General features: G+C 46.0%; 3 protein-coding genes across 8 annotated transcripts in view; 1 reads left to right on the top strand and 2 right to left on the bottom strand.

Moving 5' to 3' along the window:
- Window positions 1-295: 295 nt before the first annotated feature.
- Window positions 296-4,298, bottom strand: RWDD2A (RWD domain containing 2A). 2 transcript variants are annotated; one of them, XM_076333151.1, is made up of 3 exons: window positions 4,134-4,298; window positions 3,616-3,834; window positions 296-1,862 (listed from the first exon to the last, which is right to left on the bottom strand). In XM_076333151.1, the coding sequence occupies exons 2-3, from the start codon at window positions 3,811-3,813 to the stop codon at window positions 1,185-1,187; spliced, it is 876 nt and encodes a 291-aa protein (XP_076189266.1). In that variant the 5' UTR covers window positions 3,814-3,834; window positions 4,134-4,298; the 3' UTR covers window positions 296-1,184. The 2 variants fall into 2 exon arrangements, with proteins under 2 accessions (XP_076189266.1, XP_076189267.1); XM_076333152.1 differs by lacking the exon at window positions 4,134-4,298 and adding an exon at window positions 4,006-4,076.
- Window positions 4,299-4,906: 608 nt separating this feature from the next.
- PGM3 (phosphoglucomutase 3) lies at window positions 4,907-17,356 on the top strand. 5 transcript variants are annotated; one of them, XM_076333142.1, is made up of 13 exons: window positions 4,907-4,936; window positions 5,709-5,914; window positions 6,536-6,720; window positions 7,239-7,306; window positions 7,620-7,753; window positions 7,910-8,105; window positions 11,333-11,490; window positions 12,518-12,601; window positions 13,367-13,465; window positions 13,778-13,894; window positions 14,637-14,759; window positions 15,522-15,695; window positions 16,313-17,356. In XM_076333142.1, exons 2-13 carry the CDS (start codon window positions 5,711-5,713, stop codon window positions 16,397-16,399), a joined length of 1,629 nt encoding a protein of 542 aa, XP_076189257.1. In that variant the 5' UTR covers window positions 4,907-4,936; window positions 5,709-5,710; the 3' UTR covers window positions 16,400-17,356. The 5 variants fall into 5 exon arrangements, with proteins under 5 accessions (XP_076189257.1, XP_076189261.1, XP_076189259.1 ...); XM_076333144.1 differs by lacking the exon at window positions 4,907-4,936 and adding an exon at window positions 4,947-4,965; XM_076333145.1 differs by lacking the exon at window positions 4,907-4,936 and adding an exon at window positions 4,954-4,959.
- Window positions 17,352-19,721, bottom strand: part of DOP1A (DOP1 leucine zipper like protein A) — a 70,074-nt gene continuing 67,704 nt past the window's right edge. Inside the window, exon 39 of the mRNA XM_076333148.1 lies at window positions 17,352-17,946. Within this exon, the coding sequence (XP_076189263.1) occupies window positions 17,641-17,946 (306 nt within the window). The 3' untranslated portion in view covers window positions 17,352-17,640. The remainder of the gene's footprint in view (window positions 17,947-19,721) is intronic.

Raw genomic sequence — 19,721 nt, 5'->3', positions numbered from 1 at the left:
TTCTTCAAGGCACAGCTACTGGGGACTTTTCAGTAGCATTCTTCATCTATATAAGGACCCTTCCAAGCCAAACTATTCTACGATTCTATGATCTTATATTGATGACATTTAAATATGATAATCCATTATAAATTGGAAGACTGAGTTGCAATTCACTATCTAAATGCACACTCAGCGCACTACCCTGTAGGAAAGCGCTGCCTAATGAGCCATTAATATCATTTCCTGTTACAAGCTACTGGAAAATTGTCTCTCGGTACTAATTTGCCATAGAAAAAATTCATAAAGTTTCATGTATTTTTCTTTAATATATATTTATAGTTTTTTCATTTTTATATTTTTTACATGTATTTCCTTATGTAACGTAGGAGGAAAAAAGAGGAAACACTAAGCTTTGTCTCACCTTACACATTTTCATTTCCAAGGTGCTTGGCCTAACAATGTAAATGTAAAATGCCGTGACTTGAGCAGCTGAAAAATTACTATTGACATAACCAGACCGTAATGAGATGATAGGAAGAGGACCTTTGCAAAAATTGCGGTGGTATTGGCAATATACGTATCGCCCAAAGCATACAAGGGATGGGTCACGTGGGCTTCTTTCTCCTCCCCCCTCCCCGCCCTTTAGTTAAAAGCAAAACTTGGTCCTGTGGTTGGACACAAGCCTTTGCTTTCACGGATTGGCTGAACGAAGTGAGAGCTGATGCTCCGTGAAGCAGTAAAAGACATTGCATGCACTAATCCATGAATGTAGCGGTGAGATTTCCCTGAGCGGGGTGTGCTTTTGTGTTGGAAACCACATCAATCTGTGACCGCAGCTACTTTGGTATCCCACAGCTGTATGTAGAAGTTAACTAGAGGTCTGCACCGCAGCTTAGTAGCACACAGCACAGTATAGATGAGGAGACAGAAGAGTGTAATTCAGGATACTACAGCGTGGGATGTTTAGCACCTTGCAAGCACTTTGAGGCGTGGCTCATAGTGACAAATGCCACTTTTAGGGTCTCGGAAAATAAGTAAACACCTCCCAAAATTCAGAACAGAAGCTAAGATAGATTAACTACTTGAACTGTTGTTCTCGTGTGTTAAACAGTTTCCCTTTTCACAGTAGCTATAAGGCACAATATTTCAATGTTAGCGTCATCTCTTGCTGTCTAAAATTAGAACTCCTTGCACAGTTTCTCTTATTTGTCTGGAAGTTTGCCTTCGACACCGAATAAAATCTGAAAGATATGTCCACTTTGATGTTGTTTCAGGAATTCTAAGAACTGGCCAAGATCCATGTGATAGTCGTTCCTCAGGCCATAATCGCCATGTGCCTGCAGCTGTAGGTCTTCAAAAGCCCGAAAGAGACGAAGATTATCGACGCTTCCCTCTGTTTCTACATTCTCCACATGCTTGCATGAAATATGCTTCCAGTTGGGATACCTAATAGCACGCCAAAACTCTTCACAGTTTTCTTGGAGTCCCTCTACACAGATCACACCAGGTTTCCCTGTTAGGCAGAAGCCGGTCAGATTTAACTTCTTTGCACAGTCAAAAATCTTTTTCCTCAATTCCTGCCTATATATATGATGGCTGTAGATCCACATGCGATGCAATGTTTCTTTAACTACGACTTCTTTTGAAGCACTTTCAGAAGAGATCTTACTGTTTTCCAAGTAAGGCAGGCTGTTTTCTTTCACCCATTGCACAGCTTCATATACACACAGTTCACCTGAATCTAAAGAGCTGATGTGAGAAGCGAGTCGAGTGTTGAGCTGCAACTGTTGCTGTCTGTGCAGTGCATGTGATCTTGCAAAAAGCTGAGGAGCTACATGAGGATACATATGAGGCAGCAGTACCTGCAAATCCACTTTTACCTTAAAAACAGAACACACACACAAAAAGAAAATTAATTCTGCAGCTACTGAAAGACATGCTAGATTCTTCTTCCCTGTCAAAGGCAGATAATGAGGAAATGTAATTAAGATTGCAACATCCTAACGACTGGAATTACTTCTTCAGCTTTCCTTTTGTCTGCTTGTTTTCTTGCACCATGCTGGGGACTTTCCCAACATACCTGATGTTTCTGCTGTTCACAGAAATAGTGCTGTGGCTGGAAAGAAGGTACACAGTTACCCTCTAGGGGTATTTCTAGTGCATATTCTCAGTACGTGCTCAGTGTTGCTACAGTGATAAAATACCAGTCTGTCAGAGTCAAGGGGCAAGTGGCTTTTGAGAATCGTGTCCCTTACCAAACGCACATCTGATCGATGAACTCAGCCCAGTTGCTGGATCTCCCCCAGGAAGAGAAGGCCAAGAGTCATAAGTGTTTATGATTGTACCTGTTGTATATAGAGGCATCACTATCATTTTAAGCAAGTATTCACCCTAACAGAGGAAGCATTTTCAGGATTATAGGGGATAAAAAAAATTTACGTGCATTTTAGGCCCAGGAAACCTTTAGATTATCTTGCCTGATCTCCTACAAACCATGGGCTGTTGAATTGCTCTTGATTGTTCCTACAGTGTCTTAAAATGAAGCACCTCAGTTCTTTGGCAACTGAATCCTGCCTGTGGTCCAAGAGCAGGAGAGAATTCATGTGTCCTCAGTGCCTGAGGCTCTTGTGTAGCATTAGGGGACTTTCACTTCAGTATACAATCAAATTATTAGTCTTGCAGAGAGACGTGAATCGTGAAATGACCGATTATCTTTCCAAGTTCCTTGGCAATCTGCCATGGAAAAAAAATTCTTCCTGCAGAAGCCCTCCCTACACAGTTCATAAGACTTCTCTCCGATGGCTGGCGAAAGGGTACATTTTAGAAAGATACCCAGTCTTGTACATAAGTTTCCAAATAATCATGAGGCCACCACATTACCCAGTAAATTGTTCTGACGTTTAATTATCCTCATTCCTACGAAAATGCATATACTTCTAGGTTGAGTTTGTTGGTTTTCCATTTCCAGTCATTGTATTATTATATACTCAGACCTACACTAATGGCTATGTTACATCGCTTAGCTGTCATACGTAACCTTTTCTTCAATAGAATTAACTATTGGAACTCCTTATACTGTAAGTTTGGGGGTTTGTATCGCAGTTTATAGGCTGGTTTTGTTTTAGTGTTTGTGTGACTCTTCTTAATAATAGTATTCTGCCACTTGGGGCTATTTTTATATTACTGTATTTCAAATACAGATCAATGAGTGTTAGTAAACATGGCAAGGGGTGGAAGAGAGAAATAGTAGGGCGGTTTTGCTAGAATAATGTAAAGTCCAACATACGTATTCCCACGAGGGGAGCGTTGCCTCTGTAACACACAGCTCTTTGTAAACCAGTAAACTAACAACCCTCATGTGGACACAACCCTACCTAAACTCTTGTGAATGCTGTGTGTGCCACTGATGTCAGTTGTCTATTCCTATCTGCAATTCTATTAGCCTTTCTTGCCCAGAGAAAGTTAAGACTCAAATAAATAATAAAAACTAAGACTTTTTTGTTACTCTTCACTTTCGAAACAGCAAACAGAAATTAGGTGGTCTTTTTCCCTTTTTTCAGGGCAGTTTTTAAGTGTCTGCACATGGAGTAAAGAAAACAACACACATGAACACGTCTACGTGGAAGTTCTCACCTTTGCCTCCCCTACATCAATAGCGATTGAGTATTCGAGCCGTGGGGGCAGAGCTCCATCAGCATTTCTCAGGTAGCGCTGCACGCCGGGCACAGCATCCTCATCCAGGTTTATTTCACCTTTTTTGGGGAACATTGAAAGGAGCATTTCCACTTCCAGCAGCTGGAGCTCCAGGCACTCTTGCACAGTGACAGCCATCGCCCTGCCCTCCACGCACACCTGGAACGAGAGGCCTGGAGTCAAACCCCGAGGTTTAACGCACAGTGAGGTTTAGCGCTAATCCGTGCAACCCAACAAGCCGGCCTCCGCCGAGAAACCCCAGTATTTTTTAAGGACAGAACTTGCATTAAATACGGCCGAGTACAAAATGCTTAGCAGTCGGTCCCTTACAGGCGTGCTCCACAGCCAGCCTCGGAGAAAGGAGCCTCCGCCAAGGAGGGGGTGGCGAAGGGGATACGGCACGGCGGCCAGCGAGCGGCCGCCACCGCCGGGCCGCGCATGCGTGCCGGCAGCCTCACCTGGGCCGCACGCGTTTCAACCGCCACGGCAGCGGACAGCCGCCGGCCGGAGCGGAGGGGAGGCGGCACGAAGAGACGTGTCGCCTCCCCGCTGAGGCGAGGAAGCGGCGGGCAGCCCTCCACCCAGCGTCGCCAGAGCCGCCGCCACCGCCACCCTCAGCCCCGACCGCGGCCGCTGAGCGGCCGGTGCGCAGGCGGGCGGGGGCGCATGCGCGCTCGGTGGGGCGGGCCCGTCGCCGGAGGAGAGGCGCGGCCCGGTGCGGCCCGGCAGGGCGGGTGCCCGGCGTCCTTCGCTCGCTCCGCGCCTCCCTCTCACCGCCTCGGGGGGGGAAGCGGAGCCACCCGCCCCGTTTTAAATCCCTACAGCCAAGGCGTGAGACGCGAGGGCGGGAGCGGGGCTTGCCTGCCCCAGCTCAGCCCCCCTCAGCAAGGGGGCCTCTCCCAAAAGCCTGTCAGGGAAACGCGGCCCGCTGTCACGGAGAAATCTGGTTGGCTTTTTAAGACACTCTTCCCTGACGTTAGCGCTGGGTTTTCTCTGCCCGACCGCGCTGTGGGCCGGGGCTGGGGCCGGGGACCGGGGCCGGGGCTCAGCCCCGGCCCCGGTCCCCGGCCCCAGCCCCGGCCCCCGGCCCCAGCCCCAGCCCCGGCCCCGGCTCTGACTGCCGAGTGGGCGTGGCCCGGGCGCCACGTGGCTGCTGCGTGCCCGCCCACCGCGCTGCCATTGGTTGAGTGCGGCTTCGGGGCGGGGCCGCACCCGCTCCGGAAGGGGAGCGCGGCGGCGGCGGCTGAGGCTGAGGCGGCGGGTGAGGCGGCGGCGGCGGCGACGGTGACGGTGACGGTTGAGGCGGGGGGGGGGCTCCTGTCCCTCGCGAGTGGGCTCGGGTTGGCGGTGCTGGGTGGTCCCCGAGGCCCCCAGCCGTGCGGGGAGGCGGCTGCTTGGAGCCGCTTGTGCGCTTGTGGTGGCGTGCGTCCGGCTGGCCCTTCCCGGCCCAACGGCTGTCAGCGCCTTCAGGTGCCCGGGGCGGGGTGGAAACCGTGGCGTTGGCACGGCCGGCGCGGTGGGTCCGTACAGAGCACCTTAGCAGAGCCGCGATCCGAGTTAGAACATCCAGGTGACGCTGCTGGGGGTTTCCCTGTGGCTGCGAGGGCTTGAAGAGGGAGGACAGGCTGCTTTTGAACTCAAAAGTTAATGTGTGGAGTCGTGGCCGAGTGCACTGAGTGGCTAATGTTGCAGTGAGAAATGGCCAGCCCTTTGCAATAACTTTGTCAGGATCCCTGGATCCAGCCGCTTGAGAATCCTGGCTCTCCTCACCTAAATCCCGTCATCCCTTCGTCATCTGGTGAAATCTGGTCGAGCTCTGTTTATCTAGTGCTGTAGTGGGAACGTAGAGGCTCCTTCATGGATTGCTCTGGTAATGGTTCCCCTCGCAGTCCCACCAAGGGATTTGTGGGATATGAACAGCACTGTGTTGACGCCGGTTTAAAATACCTATGGGCTTCAAAATTAAAGTGCAAAATGTGAAACTATAACAACTTGACTTCTCTCACTTGCGCCTGTGTTACTTCCTTCTCTAGAAATGGATTCTGAAGCACTTAAAAAATACTCAGCGTTACATCCTAAACCTGCTGGACTTACCCTTCAGTATGGCACCGCTGGATTTCGCACCAAGGCCGAACAGCTTGATCACATCATGTTCCGCATGGGCTTGCTGGCAGTTCTCAGGTCCAAAGCCGTGGTATCTACTATTGGCATCATGGTTACAGCATCTCACAATCCTGAAGTAAGAACAACCTTTTCTTTAAAAAGAAAATAGATGTGATCAGTCTGGTGGAATCAAAGCTCTTCATGGTACCGAGAGACCAGATCCTGAAGGCACTTGGACCTACTTAAAGCATGTGTTTAGCCTGCTCCCTGTAAACGTGATGTCTGTCATGTTTGAAGTTACTTTTCCCCGTACACAGGAGCATCATTTTCTGTCATGTGGAAATGCTGTAATGTAGGAAATTTGTAACGTTGGCAAGCTAGGAGTACCCTTGAGAAGAGATGAACCTTTGAGCAAAATCTGCTAGTTTAAAAAATAAAAAGATGCAGCAATTATAAATCAGGCATTTAGACTTCCGCTGCTGTGGAGCGTTCCAGGTTACTAGAATCTCCCCTTACGTCATTTTAATGTCAAATGAATTTCATACCAAAAGTATAAGGGGGAAAAAGTCAGTTGCTTAACATGCTGGTTACGTTACTTTTTTGGGCTTATTAGAGGTTTAAATAAACAGCTAAGCTCTTGCTTCCCAGAAATGCTCCACATTTAAAGAAGCAATGTGACTGAACCATGTGTCGGCTGTCTTCAAAGAGACTTTATTAAGTTTCCCGCTTGGTATCTTTTGTTCTGTTTTCCTCTAAGGAAGACAATGGCGTAAAGCTGGTTGATCCTCTTGGTGAAATGCTGCATCCTTCCTGGGAAGAGTATGCCACGCAACTAGCAAACGCGGAGGAACGAGAATTACAGAAAATAGTAACTGAGATCTGTCAAAAAGCAGCAGTGAACCAGCACAAAGATGCTTCAGTTTTTATCGGTAGAGACACCAGGTAATTACAAAATGCGGTAGATGTGTGCTGCTTTTATGGAAGTGCCAACGTTTTGTTTATGGGTGCTTTTGGATGTTTAGCCCTCCGCAGCTGGATTATGCTTTTTTTTAATGCCTAGTGTGCTACCTGTTAAAGGAATTTATGATTCTAGCAATAAACAAAAGTTTTCCAATGCTGTTCCTATATTAGCTTCCCTGATAGTTATGAGAACTTCCTAGCACTGTTTCTGAATGAGATGCTTTATTGTGGGTTTGGTGGTGGTTTTTTTTTTTTGTGGGTACGGTGTGACATCCACATGTGTTCAGCAGTTTACTTGTCTTTGCAATTCTCTGGGGTGGTGGCTTTCAAACTTTTTTATTGGGAGGCCCCTACAGTACAAAAAGGTATGGATTTCTTCATATTGAGTCTAAGTCTACTGGCAGGAAGCTTGTAGAGTCTTCTTCCGCATGTGCTTCCTTCCCAAGTCCATACATAAATGTCTTTTGCAAAGGTTTTCAGTTGTATTTGTTGTTTTCCAGGCCAAGCAGCGAGAAACTTTCACAGTCAGTAATAGATGGTATCTCCGTTCTAGGTGGTCAGTACCATGGTACGTTGTGCTTTTGCAATTCTAGTCTGATTTCAAGTTTTTATGTAAATGTGACTCTGTTATGTGGACCTAAAGCAGTAGCCCGGACACCGTTTCCATTTTTGCTTGTAATGATCTTCTTTCAGGATAGTTGTATGGCTTTAATGCAAGGGGGGGGTGTTCATCTTTTCGTAACAGAACCTGCAAAATTTAATATGGGTTTCCTGCACTGCGTTTGTCTGTTTATTGTAGAATAGCAAGTACTGTACAACTTTTAAGGAGGAATTAATTTAGTATTCTATTTCTGAATGTTGTGCCTTTTATTTTATGATAGATTATGGTCTGGTGACAACACCACAGCTACATTACATGGTCTGCTGTCGAAACACCCAAGGGCAGTATGGGAAAGCAACACTGGAAGGTTATTATGAAAAACTATCCAAAGCTTTTATGGAACTGATAAAACAGGTGAATACTAGGCGTTGTCTTCTTCATGCAAATGTACAAAATGAATATATTCTGTTTGTTAATCTGTTTGGGTCTGAAGATTCAAACTCAGCATGTCTCTAGGTGTGGTGTCACTAGGCTATGAGTTCACTTTACCCCTTCTTCCCTTGTGCTAAGTCTCCCAGCTCTGGAGAGAGTCAGAGGCACCTGAAGATTGACTGTGCCAATGGAATAGGAGCCCTGAAACTATCAGAAATGGAGCCCTACTTTCCAAAGGAGGTGCTAATTCACCTATATAATGATGGAACCAAGGAGAAACTCAATCACTTATGTGGTGCAGATTTCGTAAAAGTTCACCAGAAACCACCTAGAGGTACGTAGTCAGTAATTTTATATCCTTTTGCCTCCTCTCCAGATCTGAAAGCGCAGGGTCTAGCAATGGTGTATATCATCTTCGGATAGGCTGAGCTCCCCTGTTTCTTACTAAATGACTGCATGAATGGTTCTGCTTGTGTGATGGACAGAGAGAATCCTACGGCTGGTTTTGGCACATCCCTAGTTTATGTTAGTCTAAATTGTTTGGAGGAGTATAGTATGTCTCTGACTGGCTGAAATATGTTTGACAATTTGCTCTGAATGTCAAGTTGGTGGAGTCCAAAGATCAGTTAGGACTGGCTTACTTTTATTTACTTTACTTCCCTTTGTGTTATCAAGAAACACAAAGTTTACATTGTGGCCTGGGGTTGCAGATGCTTTTCTGGGTTCCTGAGGAAGAGCTGGGATAATTAACAGCTTGGTGCTAGCAGACTGACTGATTGACATAAACCAGTGAGGAAATTATTTGATCCAATTTCCTGCAAAGTGCGTAAAAGAAAATCCCTGAACTGGGGGAGCAGGCTAGTTTGGATATTAGATTATTTAAGGCTAAACTGGGCTCTCCGTTTGACAACTGCACCCTCACTGCAACTGCTAGAGCAGAGTAGAGGGGCAGAATCACCTCCCTCAACCTGCTGGCCACACTTCTTTTGATGCAGCCCAGGATACAGTTGGCTTTCTGGGCTGTGAGCGCACATTGCTGGCTCATGTCTACTCTGCTCTGGTGAGACCCCAACTGGAGTACTGTGTCCTCAGCATAAGAAAGACACGGACCTGTTGGAGCGGGTCCAGAGGAGGGTCACAAAAATGACAAGGGGAATGGAACACCTCTCCTATGAATAAAGGCTGAGAGAGTTGGGGTTGTTCAGCCTAGAGAAGAGAAGGCTTTGGGGAGACCTTCTTGCAGCCTATCAGTACTTAAAGGGGGCTTATAAAAAAGATGGCGGCAAACTATTTAGCAGGGCCTGTTGCGACAGGACAAGGGGGAATGGCTTTAAACTAAAGGGGGGTAGATTGAGACTAGATAGAAGGAAGAAATTTTTTACGCTGAGGGTAGTGAAACACTGGCACAGGTTGCCCAGAGAGGTGGTGGATGCCCCATCCCTGGAAACCTTCAAGGTCAGGTTGGACAGGGCTCTGAGCAACGTGATCTAGTTGAAGATGTCCCTGCTCATTGCAGGGGGATTGGACTAGACGACCTTTAGAGGTCCCTTCCAACTCAAAACTGTTCTATGATTCTATGTCCAGCTTTTCATCCACCAGTACCCCCAAGTCCTTCTCGGCAGGGCTGCTCTCAATCCCTTCATCCCCCAGCCTGTATTGATACCGGGGGTTGCCCCGACCCAGATGCAGGACCCTGCACTTGGCCTTGTTAAACCTCATGAGGTTCACATGGGCCCACTTCTCCAGCTTGTCCAGGTCCCTCTGGATGGCATCCCGTCCCTCTGGCGTGTCGACCACACCACTCAGCTTGGTGTCGTCTGCAAACTTGCTGAGGGTGCACTCGATCCCACTGTCTATGGCATTGATGAAGATATTAAGCAGTACCGGTCCCAATACAGACCCCTGCGGGACACCACTCATCACCAGTCTCCATCTGGACATTGAGCCATTGACCACTACCCTCTGGATGCGACCATCTAACCAATTCCTCACCCAGCGGACAGTCCACCCATCAAATCCATACCTCTCCAGTTTAGAGAGAAGGATGTTGTGGGGGACCGTGTCAAAGGCCTTACAGAGGTCCAGATGGACGACATCTGTAGCTCTCCCCTTGTCCACTGATGTAGTCACTCCATCATAGAAGGCCACTAGGTTGGTCAGGCAGGACTTGCCCTTGCTGAAGCCATGCTGGCTGTCTCGAATCACCTCCCTTGTCCTCCATGTGCCTTATAAGCATAGCTTCCAGGAGGATCTGGTCCATGATCTTCCCAGGCACAGAGGTGAGATACTTTAATGTACCTTAATAAAAGAGCAGTTCATTTTTTGTGTGGCATTGCTGTGTCAGGTGGTGACTGCTTCCTAGCTGTTTCTCTATTGGCATTAAGACTGGAAAGTTTTTGAGGCAGGTACTCCTTATGCATTATAGACGTTGATGTATAAATTGACTATCAAGCAAACTAAATGTGAGGTATTTTATAGCCAGCAGATCCACTTGTATGTTTTTTGTACGGCTCTGAGAAATCTTGGTGATGGTTGCTTTGCAGTGGGGTTGTTTTTTCAATGGTAGGATTTATGTGCCGTCTCCTGCTGTAATTGCACTTCAGTGATGGCTTTGCTGGCGTGGGGGTGCATGCTTGTCTTGCGTTAGGAAAGTGTGTCTCCTGTGTGAAAGAAAGCAAAGGGGATGTGCAGGTCTGTCAAGTGGGAATAGAATAAAATTAAACAGGCCTGAAATATTTCCTGAAGAAAATCATTTTTGATGCAAGGGAAAAATAGTTAATTCCCATGTGTCTTGGAGGGTGAAGTACGTAGTAGTTGCAGACCAAGAGTGTGCATCGGACCGGCCACGTGCCAGGAAGTGCAGGTGACATGGCTCTGGAGCCCTCCTCTACCCAAGTGTGGTTTGCCTCCACGCCCAGGGGTACGTGGCGTGTTGCGGTCCCGCTCAGAGGAGCGGTAAGGGAGGGCTGGGCGAGCTCCCCACGTCCAGCCAAGGTCAGCCAGCTGCCGCTCGCTGCTTCGGGCTCCTGTCCGGGCATCAGGCAGGCCCCCGAGTGTCGCTCCACAAAGGCCGGCTCACTCTGCCGCACAACAGGGGAAAGCGATTCGCCTCGGTCTGTGGGTGATGTGCACGGCTCAGTACGCTCTGTGGTGACTGAGTGTGTGAGAGGGGGGTGGGTGTTCTGCTGCTGCAAGGTTTTTGTCCTTGTGCCATAACTGACATTCAGCGCTTATTTCCAAAATTTAGAGATGTGACTACACGCAGTGGTTCTGGGACTGATTTTCATACACTTCTGGGGAGAAGGTGTAGCATAATCAATGTTTAGAGAACCTGCATGTTTCATGTTAGTGTTTATATTTCTGATCTGCATATGCACTTTTCAGTTGCCATTCAGTACAGCTTCCCTGTTGCAAGTCTCCTGGTAAAAGCAATGTCTGTTTCAGAGCATCAGTTTTGTGTGTGTCTGCACAGAGCTAATTTCCGCATGAGATCCACATTGGGACTAATTTAAATATTTTGCATCTTTTTCTCCCTCTAACTTGCTTTTATGTGTGCACTAGGGCTAGACATGAAGCCCAATGAGAGATGCTGCTCATTTGATGGCGATGCAGATAGAATTGTTTACTACTATAAGGACGCAACTGGCCATTTTCACCTAATCGATGGAGATAAAATAGCAACTTTAATTAGTATCTTCCTTAAAGATCTTCTTGCCAAGGTAACTTTAACATATGAAATGAATGCTGACACTTTAATTTGTAAAGTGTAAAATATTCTAAAGAAGCTGTGTTAGGTTGTACATACGTGGTCTCTCTGCATCTACCTAAAGTGAAGCCAGTTTAAAAAGAGATCAGTTCTGTACCTCACTGGTATGGCCAAAATGTTATTTTTACAAGGGTGTGACTTCCACACTCGAAATAAAAATCTGAGCACTGATATTTTAACCTGGAACATTTTCTTAGTGGGAGAGAACTTTTCCTGTTCCAGTGTACAAAGTATTGGTATTCCATTCTCTTTGTTTTGGTATCTTTCGTTAATTTTTCATTAATTTTGGGTTCAGTCCTTCCCTCAGCATTTCTGTGAAGCTTCATGAAGGTCGGTCATTCCATCTGCATGAGAACTTGGTTGTGGCAGTCAAGGTGTTTGCATGTCGTCGTTCCAAAACCACTATCATCTGCCATATGGCATCCTCTCCCCACAGGGGATATAGAGAAAAAGCTTTTCTTTTCTAAGAAGTCCTCTTAGACTTGGTGTCTGTGACACTAAACCTAGACGAGTTATCCTGGTTTTGTTTTCTTAGAAACCAGCTCATTTCTTACACTAGCAGAGATGCTGGCCAGTGAGGAGAACTTGTGCTTGCCACCAGCCTTTGCTTGCTTTGCACTGGAAGCTTTGACTTTACCGCTTGTGTATATGGCCTGATGCAACGGCATGTGTCTGGCTAGTGAACTGAGCTTGCTGAATCTGAAAAAGGGGTTGGAAGGCCTACGCAGGTCACTGAACGGAGAGCTGCTTCAAGCCAGCCACAAAAACTGTGATATACAAAGACTTGGAACAGAATTTGTGTTGTCTTAAATGTAAAAAAGAAGTTCTCTGTGAGCTGGTTCCTTCCTCCGATGCCTGGGAGTTTTAAGTGTCTGTAGGAGAACGTATGTTTAATAATTCTGATGATCCTTCCGTTTATCCTACTCCTCTGGCTATGTGCCTGTCGGACAGTAAAGCACTTTGCTTCTTGGATTGCTCAGGTGGGACAGACTTTAAAGATGGCAGTGGTACAAACAGCATATGCCAATGGGAGTTCAACACGCTACCTTGAGGAAACACTGAAGGTATTCTCCAGTTTTTTTCCTGGTAGTTTTCTGCAAATGTTATTTACTGCAAATCTGTTTACTTCTAAAATAAATGCTACTGTAACATGATCGCTAGGAAAACTTAAACTAGGCTAAAATCAATGACTCTTTCAAACTTGCAGTAGCCACTAAATTCTTGGGGGTAAAGGAGACGCAAGAGAGCAAAGCTGAAAAAGTTCTAGTCAGCTTTTACTAGTTTAAAGAAAAAGTTTGGCAAAAGTTAAACAAAATCCTTTGTTGCTTCTGGAACAAGTTGAGCAATTTATGGCTTTGCAACTAGGTGAGTCGGTAAAGGCTCCTTGATATTTTGACACTGGTTGTTTCTGTTTCTGTAACAGGCTAAATGTTGTTCACTATGGAAATGGGGCTTGCGATTGGTTGGCAAAAATTGAGCTAAGGTATTATTTCAGTTTGGATAGAAATCTGGTATGTTCCCTGAAACCATAAAATGAATTGGGATTTTCTTGGTTTGGGATTTTCTTGGTTTGGGTGTTTTGTTTTGGTTTCATTTTTTTTTAAATCAGCCTTTATTTCCACGGGGAGAAATGAAATCTTCTTTTTAATCCGACCTCCAGAAATAGTGGGTAATTTTAGCTCTGGGGAGTCAGCAGCTGTGAAACACAGGTTAGTTTGTAACGGTCTACCCGGGTTGGTGCTCAGTTCCTGGCGCTTCACCTGCAGTTCCCATCTATTGAAGAGAGTCAATAACACTGTTTACATTCTCTGCATATCCTTGGGCTGCAGGTACCTGTGCACTGTGTCAAAACAGGAGTGAAACACTTGCATCACAAGGCCCAGGAGTTTGACGTTGGTGTTTATTTTGAGGCAAACGGACACGGTACAGTAAGTACGAGCATGTAATGCATAAGATCAGCCACTATGTACAAAATTTTAGTTGGATTAGCTGGAGGTCTTTTCACTCTCTGCTTACACTTCTAAACAAGACTTTTCTTGCCTTGTTTGAGAACAGACTCGTTTCCCCCTTCTGCCTTTATCATAGCATTGCCACCACCTCCTCTGTGTTTTATGTGGGGATGGGAATTCACGGTAGCAAATGTTAATGATGCCTATTTGGGCTTAAATGGTAGAAGCTTTTTCCTCATTGCTGCACGTGATGTGGGCTGATCTTGACAAGCTCTCATCTTTTTATTCTAGGTATTATTTAGTAAAGCTGCTGAAATTAAAATAAGGCAACTGGCAAAAGAGGAGAAAGATGACAAAAAAAGAGAAGCAGCGAAGGTGCTTGAAAACATGATTGACCTGATTAATCAGGTAAAAACCGAGAGAAACAAATCGCTGTGGTGACAGTCATGGGGCTAACCCCGTTTGTGAGTACCTGTCAGGCTCCTGCCAGGGACTGCTGGAGCAGGAAGTAGGGTGCCAGGATAGAAGGGGCCAAGAAGAAAAGGGCAGGAACAGTCGTCTTTAGCAAGATGTAATACTTTCTTACGAGTGGACGCAGAATGCTTTTATCTCGAGCAGTCTTCTGGGCTCAGGACCAAAAGAGGGAATGGGATGGCACGGGAACCTAGCGATAGGATGTGACTTGTTCATGATTCAATAGCATGTAATCTTTCATCCGATGTTTTTCACCGTCGACTGAGGTACGGGAGGATGGGGGTGTTCCAGGGCCCGTGTTCACACAGCCCTGGGACTCCCTGTCTTAGCACAGATGTTTTTCATCTGGGGTAGTGCCAAATCATACTTCGCAGGCCAGCTTTAAGCATCCTGAGCCCAGAACAAAGGTGAGGTGCCAGTCCTCCTTAGGAGAGGTGAGGACTAGCACTTGCCCTTGGCAGAGCTGTACAAGTGCGCTGCTGTTCTCCTTACCGCGGGGTCGGCGTGGTAAGGAGGAAAAGGTAAAACAACCGACCCCAACTACCCAGACTGAGGCGAGTCAGCCTGGCTGCGTTTTCACTCTCTTCAGGTGGCAGCTTACTGATCAAATCATGCCTTCATTTCTTCACTGTTGACTTCTCCAGTATTTCTTCCCTCCCCACGCCCCTGTTAACAGACAGTTGGTGATGCCGTCTCAGACATGTTGGTTATTGAAGCAATCCTGGCTTTGAAAGGTCTGACTGTGCAACAGTGGGACGCCGTCTACACCGACCTGCCGAATCGGCTGCTCAAAGTTCAGGTGAGTTACACGCCACGCTGGCTCAGGTTACAGCAGGCTCTTGGGGTTCTGCTGTGAGCAGCTCTTGCCTGCGTATATTTAGATGAGCTTTATTTTAAGCTGAAACAGCCCACCGAAGGGCAGAAGTAGCCCAAACAAGCCATGAAACGACCCAGAGGAGGTACCAGAATTCCACTTGGACTAATATAAAAATATGACTTACACAAATGATGAAGTAATAGCCAACTACGTTAAATGGAAAAACCTGACCAAAACTGATCAAATTTTAACTCAGAAATTCTTTCTTAGCTTTCAAATTAGAAAAATACTGGATTTTTTTCTTGCTGTGCCACTTTTTATATAACTTGAATATGCAACTTCTTTATCTTCTTCAATATTCAGACAAAGAGCTTGAGCAGACCAGGCTCCCATGTGGTAGCACTCTAGTAGGCACAGCAAGGGAGCTCTGGGCTGTGAATTAGCCAGAGGAGAGAGTTTAAGTTTTCTGATCCACTGGGAGAAGCTGCGGCTCCAGTTCAGAGGCTGACCAAGGAGGCATATGGTCGGGATGACCCTTTTTCCGAACCAATTGGTTAATCCATGCTGAGCAGTAGCAGGGATCCCAAAGTGTTTGAGTTAAGCAGGGAACTCCCAGATTGAGCTTTTCTTCAGGCAGCGCAACGCATCAAAACCTGAAGTTCTGTCTCACCCGTGACCTTTTTCATTCTGCTCTCATCATACAGCTCCAGCACGCAAATAAATAGTCTGTTTCTGATGCTGCAGGTTGCGGACAGGCGAGTTATTGACACAACGGATGCAGAAAGGCGTGCAGTTACACCTCCGGGACTACAAGAGAAAATTGATGCGCTTGTAAAGAAGTACAAATTGTCACGAGCGTTTGTCCGTCCATCGGGAACAGAAGATGTAGTTAGGATATACGCTGAAGCAGACACACAGGTGAGAGCTTAAACAACTTGTACGTAAGGTGGATTTCTTTATGTTAAACAATCTTCTGCTTAGCGTGGGGTGATGGAAGGATACTCGTCATTTAATCACACTTAACGGGTGCTAAATTTGGAAAAAAACTAGTGATCACAGAAAGTCTCTTTGGATTTCTATTTACTTAGAAAAATGATGTTTAATGTTCTCCACATTTATCTTCTACTTTTAAAGTTAAATGTTTATAAAGGCAGATTTGACACTAGATGATTTTGAAAAGAAAATCAGCTTTCTGACAACTCAGGGTTAAGAAGAAAGTTACCAAAGCAGCCACTAACTGCATGATTTCATAAGAGGCAAAATAAAAAAAAATAAACTTTGGCTGCTGTTAAGAATTATTCCACATGTGAACTTAAAGTTGACAGGAAAAGCAGTGGTCCTGCTCTTCCCCCTTCACCTGCTCCTGCCCGCTTCTTCCTGCCAGCGTGACCACGGTGGCAGAAGATACCTCAGGATGACAGAGCAATATAGGGAACACAGCACGTTTGCAGGAAAATGCTTGCCTTAATATCACATATTTGCTCTAACCTTCTCATGCCGACACCAGCGTAACGAACTTTTAAAACATTCCACAGGAGAACGCGGATGCCCTCGCCCATGAAGTAAGCCTGGCTGTTTACCACCTCGCTGGTGGAAAGGGAGCACCACCCCAGCCTATATAACGAGTGATATAACCGCAGTTCAAGTTCATAACTTGACTTATTTTTTAATATTACTTTCTTCACCGTCTCCAACCCTTCCTGAGAGTAGCAAGGATTAATCAGAACCGAGCGGAATATTATTCTGCTTATTCTTTACCTCTGTTAGCAACTTACCTCTTAATGAGATGCTCTTGCTGCTGAATGTTTTCCCCACCCCCCTGAGTTTGTCTAACTTCTGAAGCTGAAGTGACTTACTTAGAGGTGACTCACTTCTTGACAGTCAGTGGCCTCGTCATGCCCAGAAGGAATTCTGCTCCCCACCCAGCTTATTTCATAGGGCATCGTCACATTGTGCCTGACGTCCAACTCCCACACCCTCAGCGCACTTGCGGTAGCTGCGTTTTTGACTCGAGCTCTGTTGTGACTGTGCTCGCAGTAGCTGCAGCACAGCACACTGCTGCAGAAACATCATCTCCCACCTTCCCACGGCAACCGAATCATCTGTGGGCAAACACTATAAGGCAGAGGCTGGCACTGGTCTTGAGATTCAGTTCACCTCAGTTCAAGGAGGAAACAATATAATGAAAGAGCATTTGCAAGTAATGACATATAATTGCAGTGTGATCTTCATTAGATACTTTTATGAAATTAAAGTGTTGCTTAGAAAGCAATTTGCAGTAATAGTGTTTATAATCGCTTTTAAGAGGGAAGGGACAGAGACAAGTTTGTCTTCTGCAGCCCATACTACTCCCCAGCAGTGTGAAGGGGCAGGGGCCAACAGGATGTAATGTTTTAAATACACAAGTATCCCTCCCTCCACATATTTCGGTTCAGGGTAGCTACCTCTGACAAACGTATTTTTCATTGTAGTCCTGTATTAATTCCTGGCATGATGGCACTTTCTGGATTGCTAAATAAGCACAAGTTCCAAAAAAAAAAAAAAAAATCAAGACAAAAATAAACTGGAAACAAATTGAAAAAAATGTGCACCTTGTATTTTTTGGGATTTTTTAAAGACAGAACTCAAGACAACAAAACATGTACTGTCAATAGTAGGCACCATAATCGATATGAGCCACCAATATTTAAACTTGATTCAGGCCACATCCAGAACTTCTCTTATTTACAAATATTTAACTTAAATACAACATTAAGTATTTCATTACATACAAAGTAAGAAAAGAATACTATACAACTGGGAAAGATACAGTATTTCATTTAAATAGTTACACTACATATAAGCTGAGTAGTACCAGTTTGGTTCATGTTTTTATGACGCCTTCAAGAAAATCCTTCTCAACCATTTCTTCTATCTTTTGTCTTGCTTTGCTGGAGAAGGTCTTGAGGTTCTCCATTTTTATGTCCTTACTCGGAAAACAGTTGGGGTAAAGGACAGGGCTCCCTGAGTGTCCAACGCATCTGCTTGTGACTTTGCTGTTAAAAACTTGGCTGAGTACATTGAAGAAAGGCAAAAGCTGCTCAATGCTGCGAACAGTGTAGATGGTTAAAAGCAAGTGACCTGGTTCCCAACTTAGTGTTTTCCCTGAGCTGTCCTCCTCTGGGTTTTTCTGTAAATAGAGATAAATGGGAAATAATACAAAACAGAAAAAGCACAGGTAAAAATAAAACTAACGCCCAATAAAGTATTTTTCCATATTCCAGAAATACTTGTCCTGTCACCGAAATACACATATGCCGGAGTGCAGCTTTCGAAGCTGACCTCCTGCTCCTCCCCTCACCACGCTTTGCAGCGGCGGTGGCTGGGAGCGTAAGGGCTGGCAGCCGGTCGGCTGACACTAACGGGAAAGCTGCGGTGGCCGTTCGAGTCCACCGCACCTCAGCCCAGGGCTGCCCAAAGCAAGGCAGACGCCCTGCCCTGGCACCCGCCCTGCTGCCCAGCAGAGCTGCTCCTGGTGCAGCATCCCGCTGGCTAACATAAACAGCCCAAGCTGGTGACAGCCAGTCATGCGGCTGCTGGGGCAAGTTGTGTGCTACTTCAGCTGCTTTCCAAAGCAGGCTGGTCTCTGATAGCACTCGCGCTTCACCCTACTGCCAGCATTAGTGACAATAAACCCCAGAGGAAGTTGAAATAGAAATGAAGCATTCTCACTTTGAAGCTAGAGGTCAGAGTTTTCATGAAGAGCAAAAGCAGTGCTGTTTTTAGTATCAGAAATAACACACGTGGAGGCTCTTAGCAAACACTTGAAGTTTCCTCAAAGGAAAACGGTTCAGTTACTCATTGCGTGTTCTCAGAAGACCTCGGTTACGCACCTTCCATTTCATGGGGGGACTTTCAAGGGAGACAATTTCAGGAACCCCACCAGCGAAGGCAGCAGTCACACACCAGATGCTCGCAGGCAGTGTCAGTACACTGCTGTAACCCTGTTTAGGGCTGCCTTAAGTACCTGCGTACTAAAATACCTGAGCACCAACATCCAGCTGCTTATATGGTACTCCTCACTCATTTCCTTTTTTTCCTTTGAGTCAAAAAACATACTTAAATCTAGACAATAAGGTACTATTCACCACTAGAAACACCTTGTTTGGACTGTTACTGACAAACCAGTATGGGAGAGCTTCTACCGCGAAGCAGAGTTCCAGCAATACTGGTTTTTAGTCTGTGAGGAAGGAGAAAAGAAGCACAAAGGCCACATCAAGGAGAGCCAGCTCCTGATCCACCTCTGACCAGCGCCTCCCTCCCGCTGCCCTGGCAATGCCTCTGCCGAGGCAGGGGTCCGAGACCCCTGCAGGCTGCACAGCTCCTGAAGAGCAGGCTTTGTAACGAAAGGAGAATGAAGGGGGAAGAACAGCAGTGGGAGCAGAGCGTAAGGTAAGGATTACTGATTGCACAGCCTTTGAGCAAACAGATTTTCAAGAGATGACACTTGAGCAAACACCGTTTTTGCCCTTTAAATGAAGCAACTGTCTTGCAATTCAGGAGCCTACATGACATCCATTTCACAAAACCCCATTAGATTAAAATTAAATATGAACGTATTTAGTATTTTAATCTGGTGGTTTGGCTCCCTGTCACAGGGGATTACTATTCTAGCTCTACAAGTCTCAAGAAAAGAAAGGCTTGTAATGAACTAGGACAAAGGGAAGACTGAATTCTAACACAGAAAGAGTTGTCGATGCCTTCTACTTTTAAGGAAGTTACTAGTTTTTAAAGTTTCTCCTTTAAAAACTTCACATTGGATTTGCAGAACAGAGGCTTTTCAGTACTGGTTCTCTACTGTGCTTACCATTACCCAGCGGTGCGCACGGACTACCTCCAGCACGCAGCAAGTGTCGGTGTTACACAGCAGCCAACCAAACGGGGTGCACGTGCAAGTACTAATTA

The sequence above is a fragment of the Aptenodytes patagonicus genome, chromosome 3, assembly GCF_965638725.1.
Source record: "Aptenodytes patagonicus chromosome 3, bAptPat1.pri.cur, whole genome shotgun sequence".
Classification (NCBI taxonomy): Eukaryota; Metazoa; Chordata; class Aves; order Sphenisciformes; family Spheniscidae; genus Aptenodytes; species Aptenodytes patagonicus.
This window is presented reverse-complemented; position numbering and strand designations above follow the sequence as displayed.

What these genes read in the sequence shown, in the direction of transcription:
- RWDD2A (XM_076333151.1), bottom strand. Translation starts at nt 3,813, where the DNA reads ATGGCTGTCACTGTGCAAGAGTGCCTGGAGCTCCAGCTGCTGGAAGTG. An exon ending in TTGATGTAGGGGAGGCAAAG is followed by an intron (nt 1,863 to 3,615) that starts GTGAGAACTTCC and finishes TCTGTTTTTAAG; the next exon opens with GTAAAAGTGGATTTGCAGGT.
- PGM3 (XM_076333142.1), top strand. Translation starts at nt 5,711, where the DNA reads ATGGATTCTGAAGCACTTAAAAAATACTCAGCGTTACATCCTAAACCT. An exon ending in ACCTTGAGGAAACACTGAAG is followed by an intron (nt 12,602 to 13,366) that starts GTATTCTCCAGT and finishes CTTGGGCTGCAG; the next exon opens with GTACCTGTGCACTGTGTCAA. An exon ending in TGATTGACCTGATTAATCAG is followed by an intron (nt 13,895 to 14,636) that starts GTAAAAACCGAG and finishes CCCTGTTAACAG; the next exon opens with ACAGTTGGTGATGCCGTCTC.